Below are 16,447 nucleotides of genomic sequence, written 5' to 3'. Positions count from 1 at the left end.
GTGATTGCTGCCACTGGTTTAGTAAAGTCATTGTTTTTTTAGCAAATAAAACTTTCAGTTTTTACCTAGGTTTACAGTGAGCTTCACTTTTCCTCCATCAAGTTCTAGTCGCAGAGTGTCTGCAGACTCTTTAGAAGTGGTAGCCAAAAGAAGTCCATATGCTCGTTGAGACATGAAACGTAAAGAAACATCTTCTGCTTCTGTGTGGGCAACTCCAGGGAGCAGGACCTTGAGGTACATACTGCCATCATAGCTCAGAACTGCTGCTTCTATAAAGGACAAACACAATTGGAACAGAAGAAATCAATAAAAGTAGTAATCATAATAATGTAATGGGCAAAGTACTTTTTTTTTAAATGAACTGTGACTTTATTGTTATTGTTTATAATTTTTAGACGTCTGCTATCATTTATGATATTTAAAATGTTATTTTTAATACCATCTATTGATGATTTTGTGCTATAATACTGGTGTTTATCTTTCTGGAAGTATCAAGGCAAATTCTTCTAACTATACCAGTAAGGATTTTATATGTATTAAAATAAAAACCTCTAAGGTGCATGCTGCATCAGGTATTCTACTCACATGTGCCATTAAAACCCATGACACAAATTGCAAACAGATTCTGAATCACTGGGGTCACCTTCTGATCCACACACTTATTATTAGAAGGTCCAAAGAATTTTCCCAATGCACACGTTCCTGGAAATGGCTGCAATATAAGTGGGTGCTGCAGCAACCACTTACTGGAGACCAGAAATAACACAGAACAGAAGATCATCACCAGCACACCTAGGATCTCCGAAAAAATGTCCAAAGGTTTTATTGAACAATCACATCACAGCGTAAAACAGCAATGTTTCAGGACCTTGCAAGACTCCTTCTTTAGGCATGTGACAAGTGCAGTGTACAACAATGATAATTAAAGAACCATTCACCAATTACAAAACAGGAAAAAAAAACACTCTGCCCCCTGACATCATCCTGCCAAAATGCAATTAGGATAACATGAATGTTGACTTAATTCCAGACTATGTAGATATAATAATGACAATCAATAACATCCTTTGACTTAGTGCTATGAAAACATGTGTTTCATATGCTCCTAAATTACAAAAATAACACTTGCGAAGGAGGAGATGTTACAATTGGGTGCTGTCAGATGCAGCTCGATCACAGTGGGTAAACACAGACTGCAGTGCATGTGTCCCCACAAGACCTGGACTGGCCCTAGGGCATGCCAGACATTTGCCCAGTGGGCAGGAGCCGCATTTCTTAACAAGAGCGGCCTACTGAGGACCAAGCTGCACTGAAGGGACAACAGCGATCTCCCTCCTTCACCAACCAGCACACTGTGACAGCTGCACAGGGGTTTCTTTGCTATATCGGGATGTCTCTTTGCTGGATGTGGATATGTCTTTTCTGGATTGGGATGTCTCTTTGTTGGATTGGGATGTCTCTTTGCAATATGGGGATGTCTCTTTGCTGGATGGAGATGTTGCTTTGCTGGATGGGGATGTCTCTTTGCTAGCGGTGGATGTCACTTTGCTGGACGGGGATGTCTCTTTGCTAAATAGGAATGTCTCTTTGTTGAATTGGGATATCTGTTTGCGGTATTTAGATGTCTCTGATGGATTTGGCTGGCACTTTGCTATATGAGGCGGTCTCTTCGCTGGGTGGAGATGTCTTTTTGCTGGATTGGGCTGTCTCTTTGCTGGAAGGGGAATAATCTTTGCTGGGTTGGACTGTCTCTTTGCTATATGGGGAAATCTCTTTGTTATATTGGGATGTCTCTTTGCTGAATTGGGATGTCTCTTTGCTGGATTGGGTTGTCTCTCTGCTGTATTGGGTTGTCTCTTTGCTATATCGGGATGTCTATTTGCTGGATTTAGATGTCTCTTTGATGGATTTGGCTGTCTCTTTGCTATATGGGGGCACTCTCTTTGCTGGATGGGGATTAATCTTTGCTGGATTGGGCTGTCTCCTTGCTATATGGGGATGTCCCTTTGCTATATTGGGTTGTCTTTTTGCTGACTTGGGATGTCTCTTTGCTGAATTGGGATGTCTTTTTTTCTATATGGGGATGCATCTTTGCTGGATTGGGATGGCTCTTTGCTGGATTGGGGCATCTCTTTGCCGAACATATAGGGGGCACTGTGATTAGAGAGAAAAGGGGGGACATGACTGCAAGGGACACTATGATGGGGGGGCTGTGATTGCTAGAGGTGCTGCAATGTAAAGGGGCAGTGTGATATAAAGGGGACATCACAGTAATCAATACAATGCAGTCCCCTTTATATCACAGTGCCCCTTTAAATTAGAGTGAGGAGGACTAACTTCGTGAATATCCCGTCACCAACCTCCCTCTACAAATGCCCAAGCCCCACCCCATCTCCCCAGGTCCCTGGAAAAACTGACTGCTCAGTCTAAAATGCTGAGGCTTATTTTCTGTCTCAGTCCGGGCTTGGTCCCCACTGCCAGGCAGCCCAAGTGGATGTGGCTATAACTATACTAAATTCACCCGTACTTGAAAACAAAATAAACAAAGAAAAAGGAAAATGTCTAGCTGCTGTGCAAAACACAATATGTATTCAAAAAATTAGATCTTATAATATACAGCACCCATAGACTGTGGACAACACACCTATTTTAAACAAGTGAGTGATAATAAAAGTGATAAACAAATGTGCATTAAAATGTGCTACTATAAAAATCTATTTTTAATAAAGATATCCATAAAATAGTGTCTTTTATATTAAAAAAAAGTCCTTTATATTGAAAAAAGTACCTTGTGCATATAAAGTGCAAGAAACTAAATCTTCGGTGCTTCACATCACCACAGTGCTCTGCTACCACTCATGAAAACTCACCAGAGTCCCATGACCTCCCAAAATTAGGGTAGGTTAATGTGTGCCTTTTCCCTTAAGGGATCAAATCACAAGGGGTTACACCAATTCCTCTAGGAATAAATCCAGGAACATAATGAAAAACCAGAAGAGAGAGAAGCTCCAATAGTGTAAAACCTTTATTAAAACAGCATAATGCACCACATCCACTAAAACCAAAAGCAAGTATGCTCACATTCAATAATGCATTCTGCTCTGCACCTGAGTTAAAGTACTCTTTGTCATTCCAGACCAGCTTCACTATGCCAAGTGCGAGCGCGGTCTGCTTCCCTGATCTATAGGAGTCTCTCAGGAAGCTGTCATTATGACGTCTGGGAGGAGCTACAGGATGTAACACCATTCCACTGGGAGTGCTAGGATGTGGTGAGAGAGACTTGTATAGACCAGAGAAGCAGCCTGGCTTGCACTAGGCATAGTGGAGCCAATCTTCAGGGTGGAATGCACTGCTGTATGTGAGCATACTTGCTTTTGGTTTTAGTGGATGTGGTGCAATATGCTGTTTTAATAAAGGTTTTACACTGTTGGAGATTTTTTTAAGTTGTTCCTGGAGTTATAAGGAGGAATTGGTGTAACACCTGGCGATTTGAGCCCTTAAAGGGAAAAGGTGTACATTGACCTACTCTAATTTTGGGAGGTCATGGGACTCTGGTGAATTTTCTTGAGTGGTGGCGGAGCACTATGGTGATGCGAAGCACTGAAGATTTAGTTTGCTGAACTTTATTTGTACAAGGCACTTTTCTCTATATAAAAGGACACTTTTTATTGATATCTTTATTAAAAAGGATTTTTATAGTAGCACATTTTAATGCACATTTGTTACATATTGTATATAAGGCACGTTGATTATCACTGTATTTTCAGTTGTTTAAAATAGGTGTGTTGTTCATTGTGGTCTGTGGGCACTGTACATTGTAAGATCCAAGTGTATGTTGGGCAGCACAGTGGCTAAATGGTTAGCACTTCTGTCTGGCAATACTAGGGTCATTGGTTCAAATCCTAACCACGGCACCACCTTCCTGGAGTTTGTATGTTCTCCCTGTGCCTGCGTGGGTTTCCTCCGGGTACTCTGGTTTCCTCCCACACTCCGAAGACATGCTGGTAGGTTAATTGGCTCCTGTCTAAATTGACCCTAGTATGTGTATGTATGAATGTATGTTAGGGACTTTAGATTGTATGCCCCTTGAGGGTTAGGGACTGATGTGAATGTACAATATATATATATATATATATATATATATATATATATATAAGCGCTGCGTTAATTGACGGCGCTATATATGTACCTGAAATAAATAAATAAATATGTGGGCCTTATCCTCCCATATGTACCCAGGCCAGCCTGTGCAGTCCAGTATGGCTGTTCGATTTCAGAGCGGGCCGGCCACCCATGACCCTGGATGCTCTCCATCAACAGGCATAGGGAATTGCATACTTTTCTGCAGGAACAAGAATGCTAATAGAACATGCTGATTGGGGGAAACATGGGGGAGATTTACTAAAACGAGAGCACTCAGAATCTGGTGCAGCTGTGCATGGTAGCCAATCAGCTTCTAACTTCAGCTTGTTCAAATAAGCTTGACAATAAAACATGGAATCAGATTGTTTTCCATGCGGGGCTGCACCAGATTTTGCTTGCTAAAGTTTTAGTAAATCTCTTCCAATGAGAGCAGTAACAATAGAAAAATAAAAGCCAGAAAAGTGATGAGCAGAGTGCAAAGAGATGTGAAACTTAATATAACAAACATACCAAAGAAAAAGAAAAAAAATAAGGTAAAAAAGGAAAAAGAAAAAAAAAGGGGGGGGGGGGGGAAGGAAAATAGAGAAAAAGAAAAAAAAATGAAAGGAAAAAAGGAGGAGAAAAAAAAACAAAAAGAGGACAAAGGACAAAAATGAAAAAAGGAGGGTATAGAAAGAGAAAAAATTGTGCAAAATTAATAAAAATTAAAAAATTTAAAATTAGGAAAAAAAAATAGAAACAAAAAATAAGAAACTATAAAGCTAAATAAAAAAGAAATAATATGGATAGTCAAACATAATAAAAATAAAATGCAGAAAAAAAATTTAAATATAAAAAGCTAAAAATAAAACATAAATCAAGTAGATCAAAGAATGAAGACAAGATAAAATAAAAAACAAAGAATATTAATGTTAGTAACTCCAGCACTGTCCGTAATGGGGACCAGATGGGATGTGGGAGAGGCTGTGGGCTGCTTGAGTCTTGTTCCTGGGAATGTCCAGAGCTGTGAAGGTGAGTGTGTCTCTCTCTCTCTCTCACTGGGAGGGGAGTGGCCAGTGTATGGGGATGATGGTAGTGGAAGGCTCTCTCAGGGGGAGGGGGGGGGGTCGAATTTTGTGTTTCCTATGGCAGCACAAAACCTAAATACACCACTGACAACAATAGTACTAAACCATAAAAAATGATTGTGCTCAAAGTGCCTTACTGTATCATTTCCTTACTGTACACTTAAATAAATTTTACATATACAAACATATTTTACATATATAAAAAATTTGCATCACATTTTGAGTATCAAACATAAAATAAATTATTCAGTCAAATAAAAACAGTCTCTATGTGAATTCTTTCAAAAGTAAGGCTTCTTCTCTACCAAATAAATTCACAGGGTGCTGAAAATATCCACTTTTAGCTGTTAGCTTATGCAAATCCCACATGTAAACATCACCTTTCAAATATTGCTCACAACTCAAACTGTGGACTCGTTCAGCAATCAGATCATGCACGCTCTCTCTCTGTGGGGTCAATCACACTCCAATGCAATGATGCTAATTCCCAATATCTCCACTCATGTATGGCTTAAATACAGATGATCGCAATGGTATACTTTTTACACTGTGTATGGCTCTTTAAGAGCTTGTCTTCTGCTGCACTCCTCTGAAAAGAAGCTCAGAAGACCAAGGGACTCCTCATAGTATAGTATATTTTAAAACATAATAATTTATTAAAAAGAATTACACAATATAGTGGTTTAAAACAGCCTCTATCTGCTGGCATACAGACATAGGGAACTGTCTCCCATGTCACTTCCAGTGTCCGGCAAATATGTCACCCAGAACCGCCCTTCACGTGTCATCACAAACCACGTGACTTCTTCAGGGGAATCCTCTGAGATTCCCTGAGGAACTCACGTGGTTTTTGACGACATGCATAAGGCGGTGCCAGGTGACGTATTTGCTGGAAACCGAAAGTGACACAGAAGACCCCGATGTCTGTATACCAGTAGATACATGCCGTTTTAATCCACCATATTTTAAGTGCAATTCTTTTTAATACAACTTAAAGTTTTAAAATATAATACACTATGCGGAGTCCCTTAGACTTCTGAATTTATTTTCAGAGGAGTGCAGTGGAAGATCCAAGCTTTTAAAGGGCCATACACAGTGTATAAGGTGTACCATTTTGATCATCTGTATTTAAGCCATACATGAGTGGACATATTAAGAGTTACTATTATTGCATTGGAGTGTGAGTGACCCCACAGAGAGAAAGCGTGCATGACCTGATGGCTGAACAGGTCCACAGTAGGAGGTGAGAGCAATATATGAAAGGGGGTGGGACCCTCTTGTGCACATGGTGGAATTTGAATATGCGAACAGTAAAAAGTGCATATTTTCAGCATGTGGTGAATTTATTTGGTAGAGAAGTCGTACTTATGAAAGAATTCACACAGCTTGATGTTCACAATGTGATGCATATGGTTTACTTAAACTTTTTGCACACATATTTAACATTTATTTAAGGGTAAATTAAGGAGATGATACAGTAAGGCATTTGTGCACCATATATTTTTATGTTAAAAAAAAAGTATAAAGGAGAGATGCAAGGAACTTCTAGATATATGAAAATAATAGGCTGAAGAAAGGGGGAGAAGGACAGTGTAACAGTGAAAAAAGTGATGCCAAGGTGAGGGAGGGAGTTGAAAAGGGGGAAAAAAGAAGGAAAAAAAGATGAGGGATGGGGGTTGAAAAAGGGGAAAAGGGGGAAAAAAGGTGAGAGGGGGAGGGAAGAAGACACAGGAATAAATAGGAACAACCTGAAAAACAGCCACAAAGCAAACGGAGCAGAACAAAGAGAAACTATTCAATATATATAAGTCAGTCAGCGCACTCAAAAAATCGACCAATGCACTAAAAGGAACCACAAGGCCTTTCTACTAAAATCATAAAACAGGGAGTGCAGCGCTAAATCAAATATAAAACCTTTATCATAACAGAATATGTGACTGATATAAGTCCACTTATATTGTCATAATAAGAGTTATGTAGTCCACCATAAGAGATCAATCTCTGTGAGTATGATCCAATCTTCTGTTGTAGAGGTATGAATAGATTGCCTACTCACCAGAAGCACAATAACATTGCGCATATCTAGATCACATGCATCCTGGGGTTCTGGGTGGAAACAGCCTGGTGCCAAGATCCTCTGGTGATCCCTCAGTGGTATACGGGAAGGATACAGGTCTGATCACAAGGTGCTTAATCCTCAGGTCTGCAGCAGTGCCTGAAATACTGGTGCTGAGGTATGGAGGCTCAGTGCCAGGTATTGGGAATAAAGGTGCTCATAGTGTAGTAATATGAATAATAAATTTATTTTATCAAATAAGAACAATGACGTACATAAGCAACTAAAGAGGTTACAAGAGACTGCTGTGAGCAATCATAAGAAGCACCTAAACAAGCACTGACCAGTACAAATCAAGTGTGGGCCGCCGGACCTCCTGATCTGGCGGCGTGACGTCAAAGGAGTGCGAGGGCTCCTCCTAGACGCGTTTCGTGTAAACACACGTCTGCAGTAGGGGTGATGCCACTGAGCCTCCATACCTCAGCACCAGTATTTCAGGCACTGCTGCAGACCTGAGGATTAAGTACCTTGTGATCAGACCTGTATCCTTCCCGTATACCACTGAGGGATCACCAGAGGATCTTGGCACCAGGCTGTTTCCACCCAGGACCCCAGGATGCATGTGATCTAGATATGCGCAATGTTATTGTGCTTCTGTTGAGTAGGCAATCTATTCTTACCTCTACAACAGAAGATTGGATCATACTCACAGAGATTGATATCTTATGGTGGACTACATAACTCTTATTATGATAATACAAGTGGACTTATATCAGTCACATATTCTGTTATGATAAAGGTTTTATATTTGATTTAGCGCTGCACTCCCTGTTTTATGAAAGAGAAACTATTATATAGAAAATTCAATCATGTTATTGTTGTCTTAAACAAAACCAGCTATGATTGAGGAAGAAAGTGAATGTCATATTGGTGTTCAGGACACCTGCTTGTACAGTGTCAACTGTATAGATCCAGAAAGCTTCTTGGCATAGGAGACATTCATGGGCACCACCTCTTACAGGTCAGTTAACTTGTTTATTTACCATACCTCTAAGCTTATGTACTTGGTGTTATGCAGGCCAAAATGGACTGCTACTGGTTTACTTAAGTCCTTCTAATCACCGTTTGAGGCTTTAGCCAAAGTTTTTCTAAAATCACTGCTATAGTATGTAATTGAAAGCATGGTTTGAAAGGACCAATTGTTTTACCAACATATATTATTATGCATGGGTTTTTCAGAATGAAAACACAATGCTCTGTGTTGCAGTTCAGGTAATCATGTATGCGGTATTGTTAAGTCCTATGTGGATGTGTAAAATGCTCCACACATATCAAAGAATTACAAACGTTAAAATTGTAGCACCCCAATCTGAGAGATTTTGAGGGGGATCTTGATATATTATGGTCTAGGGTCTGTTTGCACCAGTAGATCCCATAGGGTCTTGCTCTGTTTGTACACCAATAATGGTGGTGATTTAAGGTTTATTGCCAGTGACTCATTAGCTCAAAGTATGATGCACAGTATATTGATATTCTGTATTGCTACCCATTTAATATGTTCAGACTCATGTTTACGTTTATGTATAAATATTGGTCTGTCAGTTGTCTTAGGGGCCTTCACATGGTTTGTTGTGGTTCTCACTAGGGTCTGATCAAGTACCTACTGGAGTAACTCTTTTCCAAAAACTTGTGATACATGACATTTAACTGTTGCATCCTGTCAATGTTAATAGAGTGGATGCATGTGACTTTTGAAAACTGAGATAGACACGCTTTTCAAAAGGAGTTTAGGATGCGCACTCTGATACTGGAGTAGAACGTTTCAATCTGTTGGTTTTATGTAGACTGATGTCCTGACTGAGCCTTGGTAGTTTGTAATCTTAAAGTCAAGGTAATTGATGCTTTGTGTAGAGATTTCTGGCCTGAACACTATCCCTGGAAAGATACTGTTAAAGTGTTACTGAACCCACAACAGTAAAATCAGTCTGTGTATGAAGTAAAGCATGCTTGATATACTCACTGTGGAACCTAAGGGTTAACCTCTGTGCCTTTTGATCCTGAATTCTCTGATCCTCCCCTTCTTCCAGTGTCCCCCTTTTATCTCCTGATAAGACATATCATGTGGAGACACTTTGCACATGCTCAGTTTGGTGTGTATTGCTAGAGAGGGATTTTTTTTCCTTGGGAGAGTGCATGTGATCAGCACAGAGCCAATCAGCATTGTCCAGACAGAGGTCAGAGGTTCTGCATACTCCTAGAGCCGAAAGAAAACTCCTTCTGCAAGCTTTAACCAGTGCTCTGCTGACCACTGATAGAAGTCACAAGACTGCTCTAACTGCTGATGAGAAAAGGTATTTAGCAGTTTATATTTACTAAAACAAATGTTTTTCCATGTTCTGTGTAATGTGGGAGAACAGATATAGTGAATGCAGGGTCCTGGGTTTGGTAACACTTAAAAAAAAAGTTTAAAAAGAGGTGTCATCAATGTAGAGCATCCAACAACTGACATGGTCAGAAAAAAATGGTAGTTGTCATGCACCTCAATGTAGCCCATAAACAGGTTTGCAAATGAGGGGCAGCAGAACTGCCCATGGTAGTGCCCCATATTTGAGCATGTGTTGTTCCATCAAAAGCAAAAGCAAAAAAATCTCAAGTAACAATTTGCCCTTTTAAACGATGCTTTCAACAACACAGGAGCGATATTAGAATGGCTTTGTCTAAAGCTGCAAACGGTGATCAGAAGGACTTAAAGTGTAAACCAGTAGTGGTCCAGTTTGTCATACATAAACACCAAGTACATGAGGTTGAGAGGTATGGTAAATTAACATGTTAAATCGACCTGCAAGAGATGGAGACCGTAATTGTCTCCTATGCCGAGAAGTTTTCTGGATGTACACAGCTGGCACTGTACATTTCATGACATGCTTCCTCGATGACAGATAATTTGGTTTACCATAATTTGATTTTCTATATAATATTTTCTAGTTGTTTTGCTCCTTTACTTTGCGGCTGCATTTCAGGTTACTTCTTTTATTTATGCCTCTTTGTCTGTTTTTTTTCCCCCCTTTTCTTCTTTTCCAACCCCTCTTACTCCTCTTTGGATTTACTGTCGTTTTTCCTATCCTCAAAACCCTTACTTTCCTTCTTCTCCCCCTTTCTTTTTATATATTTAAAGGTTCCATGCATCACTCCCTTAATTCTTTTTTCATTTTTTTGCCTTATCTTTATACTTTGATTGATTTGGTTTATTTTATATTTTTATTTCTACTTTTTTTTTCATCATGTTTGACTCTCCATTCTATTTCTTTTTTATTTAGGTTTATATAATTTTTTTGTTTCTATTTTTCTACTTAGTTTTTAAAATTTTTATTATTTTTTTTTATTAATTTTGCATAATCCTTTTCCATACCCCCATTACTCTTTTTTCTCCTTTCTCCTCATTTCCCCCCCCCCCCCCTTTCCTTTTTTTGTAATTTTCTTTTTAATCTTGAAGCCTTTTTTTCTTTTGGTAACTTTGTTATTTTAGTTTTCACACCTCTTTGCACACTGCTCATCGCTATTCTCAATTTTCCCATAATATTTTTATTCTAATTTTTGCACAGAAAATATAACAAATGATAAAGTTGAGTGTAACAAATAACACATTTCCATACAATCTGAAAAACACAATCCAATGGGGCTGAACATAGTAAGACACAGAGTGGGTATATGTTTCTTCCATAAGTCAAAAAATGTAGCGCTACATTTTTTGACTTATGGTATTTTCATGGTGTATGGTAACCTGATGTATAGCTGCTGCAATTAGGTGCGCTCGTATACACATTTTTTCTTTATATGTTTCTTCCAATTGGCATGTTCTGTTAGCAGCATTTGCCCTGCAGAAAAGCATGCAATCCCCTATGCCTGGAGACAACTCAAGTGGTGTGAACCCGGACCGCTAACAGTAGCTGGACTGGCCTGCATATGTCCAGCTATTATGGGAGGTCTGGGCCCACACCCACTTTTGTTGCCTGGCAGCTGGGAAGCATACACTGCGGGTCTGCTTTTACCTGCTGCAGTCAGTTTGCACGTGACAGATGCACCCAATCTACTCTACAACAATTGTTATTTTTGTCACTCAGGGACATATGATACACGTTTTCATGGTACTAAGTCAAAGGACATTAAAGATTGTCATTAATATACCTACATAGTCCAGAATTAAGTCAACATTCATGATATTGTAATTGCATTTTGGCAGGTTTATGACATCATTATGACGCTAGGGGGGCAGGAAATGGTTATTTTTCTGTTTTGTGATTCGTGAATGGTTCTTTAAAAATCATTTTGTTTTGCACTGCACATGTCACATGCCTGAAGAAGGATTCCTGCAAGGCCCAGAAACATTGCCATTTTACATTGTGATGCGATTGTTTAATAAAACTCTTGGATGCTTTATCGGAGATCCTAAGTGTGCTGGTGACATATCTTCTGTTCTGGTTTCTATTACCGGGGTAACATCACAATGTTTGATAGTAAGTCACACAGTAAGTAAGTAATAGTAAGGCACATGTGACCTTAGAATCGGACAAGCTCAGAGCCAACAGATTAGGAATGTGGGTGTCCAGTGGCATGACTATTCTTGACCTGATCAAATGCTGAAAGATATCATCATCACTGATCAGATTGACAATTTTTTTACTGACACTTTACAGAACATATTTTACTATGTTGCCAGTAGCCAGAACTGATAGAGATTTTTTATTTTATCTTCTTGTGGTTCAACTCTTTTTTTTATCTTAAAAGCAACCATATGTAGTGCTACCCCCATGAGGGCTGCTACTTGATGCCTGTCCCTGTTTGCTGCCTTGACCTCACAAGCTTTTTAACCCTTCTAACACTATGTGCCGGTACACGTATAAGCGGATTGGATGAGGTTTGAACCGCATCCAATCCGCATGCCATGTGAAAAAAAACATTGCTTCCTATGGTGCCTGTTCAAATATATCTGGTTCACTGGTGGTGCGGGTTCAGTACGGTTTGAAAAAAAAAAAAACAATTTCTGAGCAGTGCCTTCAAGTTTAGGTGCAGATTACAGGCTATTGACTTCTATGGGAACCATTTTTAACCATTAGCCGCCCGGCCAATGGCCGTTTGGCGGCTTCAGATGTGTATCTGCATTCCGGGTGCACGCCATTTGGCGTGCTCCCGCACATGCGCCGTTTGCGCTAGTGCAGAGCAGCGCAGTAGTGCGATCTGTCATCGGCCGTGCACCTCGGACACGGCCGATGACAGATCCGAGTACTGGCTCCCGTTGCTGGTACCATGTGACCTGCTGTGACCAATCACAGCAGGTCACATGACAGTTGTATACAATGGATGGCTTCATTCATGATGCCATCCATTGTATACTAGTGCCTAGCTGTGAATGGTCACAGCTAATCACATGCACATGTCATGTGATTAGCTGTGACCAAATCACAGCTAAGCACAAAAAAAAAAAAAAAAAAAAAGAAAAAACTGAATGAATCGATTTCATTCAGGTAAATGCTTGCTTATAGCAAAGTAATTCTTTGCTATAAGCAAATTGTGTAAAAAAAAAAAAAAATACTGATCACTTCCCCAAAGTAGTACAATGTTACTATGGTAACATTGTACTATTTTGGTCATAGTAAAATATGAAAAAAAATCTTAAAATAAATAAAAAAAAATGTAATAAAAAATTAAATATAATAAAATTAAAAAAATTAAAAAAATATATATATATTTTTTTTCATACTGTCACCAGTCAGTGTCCCTGTTCACCGCCATGCCAGTTATATGATGACGCTGTACTGCACTGGTGACAGTATGTAAAAAAAAAAAGTGAAAATAATTTTTCATTTTTTCATTTTCCTAAAAATTATGACAAAAAATACAACTTCAAAAAACTCGCCATGCCTCTTATGAAGTACGTCGGACTGTCTACTCTGCAAAAAGGGGTCATTTGGGGATATCTGTACTATTCTGACATTCTTGGACCTCAAGAAATTAGATTGGCCGTCAGTACTTCAGGATTGATCAATTTTCAGATCTATACCATAGTTTGTGAACTCTATAACTTTCCTAAAAACTAAAAAATACATCCTAATTTGGGTTATTTTTACCAAAGACATGTAGCAGAATACATCTCTGCCTAAATTTATGAAGAACAATTATTTATTTGTAAACTTTTATAACAGAAACAAAGAAAAATGTGTTTTTTTTTCAAAATTTTTGGTCTTTTTTTGTTAATTTAGCAAAAAATAAAAACCCCAGTGGTGATTAAATACCACCAAAAGAAAGCTCTAGTTGTGTGAAGAAAATGATAAAATTTTAGTTTGGGTACAGTGTTGTATGACCACGCAATTGTCATTCAAAGTGTGAGAGCGCTGAAACCTGAAAAATGGCCTGGGCAGGAAGGTGTAAAATTGCACGGTATTGAAACCGTTAAACCGCATACGTGTGAACAGGATAAGATCCGGAGCTAATCCTGTCCTGAACCTGATATAAACCTGACATGAACAGATGAACAACTACTGTATCAATTAGCTGTGAAACCTGAGCTTCAATCTGCACCGCACATGTGTGAATTTGCTCTCTAGGTTCAGTTATGCCTAAACACAGAATTAAAACCCATCAAATTATTAATAAAGAATATTGGTGCAAGGTTTAATGAAAGCGAGAGACCCAATTCTATAGTACCATATTATATTGAATACTGGTAAACAAAGACTCAAATTAATAGTTGATTATCTAACAATCACAAAGCATATAAGATTAGTGGACTCCAGGTATAACACCAGGTGGTAAATAACACTTCAATAATAAGGATTATATATATATATATATGACAGAGTAAATGCAATTAACCACTTCAATACCGGGAACTTTTATCCCCTTCCTGCCCAGGCCAATTTTCAGCTTTCAGCGCTCTCGCACTTTGAATGACAATGGCATGACATTTTTAATCATTTTTTTAACACAAATAGAGCTTTCTTTTGGTGCTATTTAATCACCACAGTTTTTTTTATTATTTGCTAAATAAAACAAAAAACACCTGAAACTTTTTTTAAAAAATGCACTTTTCTTTGTTTCTGTTATAGAATTTTGCAAATAAATAACATTTCTTCATACATTTAGGTCAAAATGTATTCTGCTACATTTCTTTGATTAAAATAATAATAGTAATTGAATTTGTATTTTTTTTCAAATGTTTCTTTTATTTTGTTTATTTTTTATAAAATGTTTTCTTTTTTTTACTATTTTATTTTTCAGCACACTGTGACCACAGCAATACAATGTTACCATAGTAACATTGAACTACTCTGGACAAGTAATCAGGATTTTTTTTAACACATTATGATTGCTAATACCAATGTATTTCATTGATATTTGCAATCATTGTTACTGAATGAAACTGATTCATTCAGTCTTTTGTTGTGAGTAGCTGTAGTAGTGAGTAGATTGGGCAAAGCTGATCACATGATACAGATGGGCTGTGATTGTCCCTGTCTGTATCATGTGACTGCCTTAACCAGTCACAGTTAACAACATAATTGTATACAATGGATGGCATGACAGGAAGCCATCCAATGTATACAATTGACATGTGATCTGCTGTGATTGGTCACAGCGGTCACATGACACGGGCCGATGTAGTGATATGTCATCGGCTGTGTCCCGTGGACACAGCTGGTGACAGATCACGCCGCTGCGCTCGTTTGCTATAGGCCGGGCGGGAAGGTGTTAAAGATGACCATCAAAGTGCAGCACTGGTTGAAGGGAGAGAGACGAATCAGCTCCTTCTGGACCACTGGCGCAAGTTAATTGTCACTAAAATACCCCTTTGGTTTAGTAATAGTATACAAGGATACAATGCTTTCTTGAATGGGTAAGTAGTTTTCCAAGACCTGTACAGGAGAGAGTTCCTGTTTGGGGGGGGGAATGTTGTCTTCTGTTAGCAATGTTGGGGCCTATAGACGATGTTGGATAAATATAGGACAATAATGTTAAGCAGGTAAACAACTGGAGTACTAATGGAAAGGATTTCTTTATAGCCAAAGTATAAAGATGTCTGCATGCAGTGTCTCTAAGCAGTTGTATGGCAGAAAGAGGTTTTGTGACTGCAACACAAACCTACATAGCAATGGTAATTAAACTTGGATAGTTAGTGAGATAAGGAAAGGAGTGGGCTAGGAACCTGGAGGGGTAGAGTCACAGAGGTGATACTGGTCATAAAACTGTTGGATAGTGATTAAAAAATTGAGGTCCACATGTAGTCCATTATCCATTATGTCAAATAGAATTATCATTCTTAGTTCAAAAGTTTTCCTTTCCTAAGTAACTTTGAAGTTCCTTTAAAAACCAAAACATTCATGTCTTCCATATTGTGGTCTGGTTAAGGATAATGGACTCAACAGGGACCTCAGTTTTCTAAAGCACTATCCAACAGTTTTATGACCACTTGCACATCTCACTCTTTTCCCCTCCCAGTTCAAAACCCACCACTTTCCTTATCTCACTATCCACATACCATTGCTATGTACTGTATGTTTGTGTTTTCTTCCCCTCAGAGATTGTCTTTGTGTATTAGTACTGCTTGGGCATTGAAGAAAGAGGTAAACCCTGAAAGCTTGTCCTGCAAATTTGGATGTTAGTGCAAATAAAAAAGTATCACAGATAGTACTTTTTTTGCAAGTGCTATATTACTATAATTGCCTCAAGCATTGTGAAAGATACTGCATATAGCCGCATGCAGAAGCAGTTAACCAACCTGATCACAAAGGAAACACTGATAAACAGTGACATATTTTTCATGATGTAAAAAGAGGAATCTTATACCACATGGCCTCTGGATCAAAAATACTTGTGCAAGTACACTTGCACAACTCTCCATACACAAAAGGAGTTTGCAAATGTACAAGTGAAAGACTGAGGAACAACATCATACAAAAGCTATATGGTAAAAGGATAATAATCAAGAAAAAAAAGCAGCGAGTTTTTTAAACCCTAACGGCATTGGATTCTACCAACCCTAACCAAATGAAAATGAAATGGAAACTGTACAACGGTGACTGCAAAACCTTGCCGTGAGTAAGAAGCAAAAAAAATATATAGAAACAATACTAAGAGCAGATTATATGTATACAACCCAAACAACATAAAACCCAACAACATTTAC

General features: G+C 38.6%; 1 protein-coding gene across 18 annotated transcripts in view; it reads right to left on the bottom strand.

The window, feature by feature from the left end:
• LOC149443234 (neurexin-2-like) overlaps window positions 1–16,447 on the bottom strand; it is a 2,355,461-nt gene that overhangs the window by 1,067,678 nt on the left and 1,271,336 nt on the right. For all 18 annotated transcript variants that reach the window (XM_089655720.1, XM_089655731.1, XM_089655727.1 and 15 more), the window contains one exon: window positions 66–269. In XM_089655720.1, the coding sequence (XP_089511846.1) occupies window positions 66–269 (204 nt within the window). The remainder of the gene's footprint in view (window positions 1–65; window positions 270–16,447) is intronic.

Source organism: Staurois parvus, unplaced genomic scaffold (assembly GCF_062004578.1).
Source record: "Staurois parvus isolate SC_StPar_1 unplaced genomic scaffold, SC_StPar_1.0 ptg000866l, whole genome shotgun sequence".
Lineage (NCBI taxonomy): Eukaryota > Metazoa > Chordata > Amphibia > Anura > Ranidae > Staurois > Staurois parvus.
This window is presented reverse-complemented; position numbering and strand designations above follow the sequence as displayed.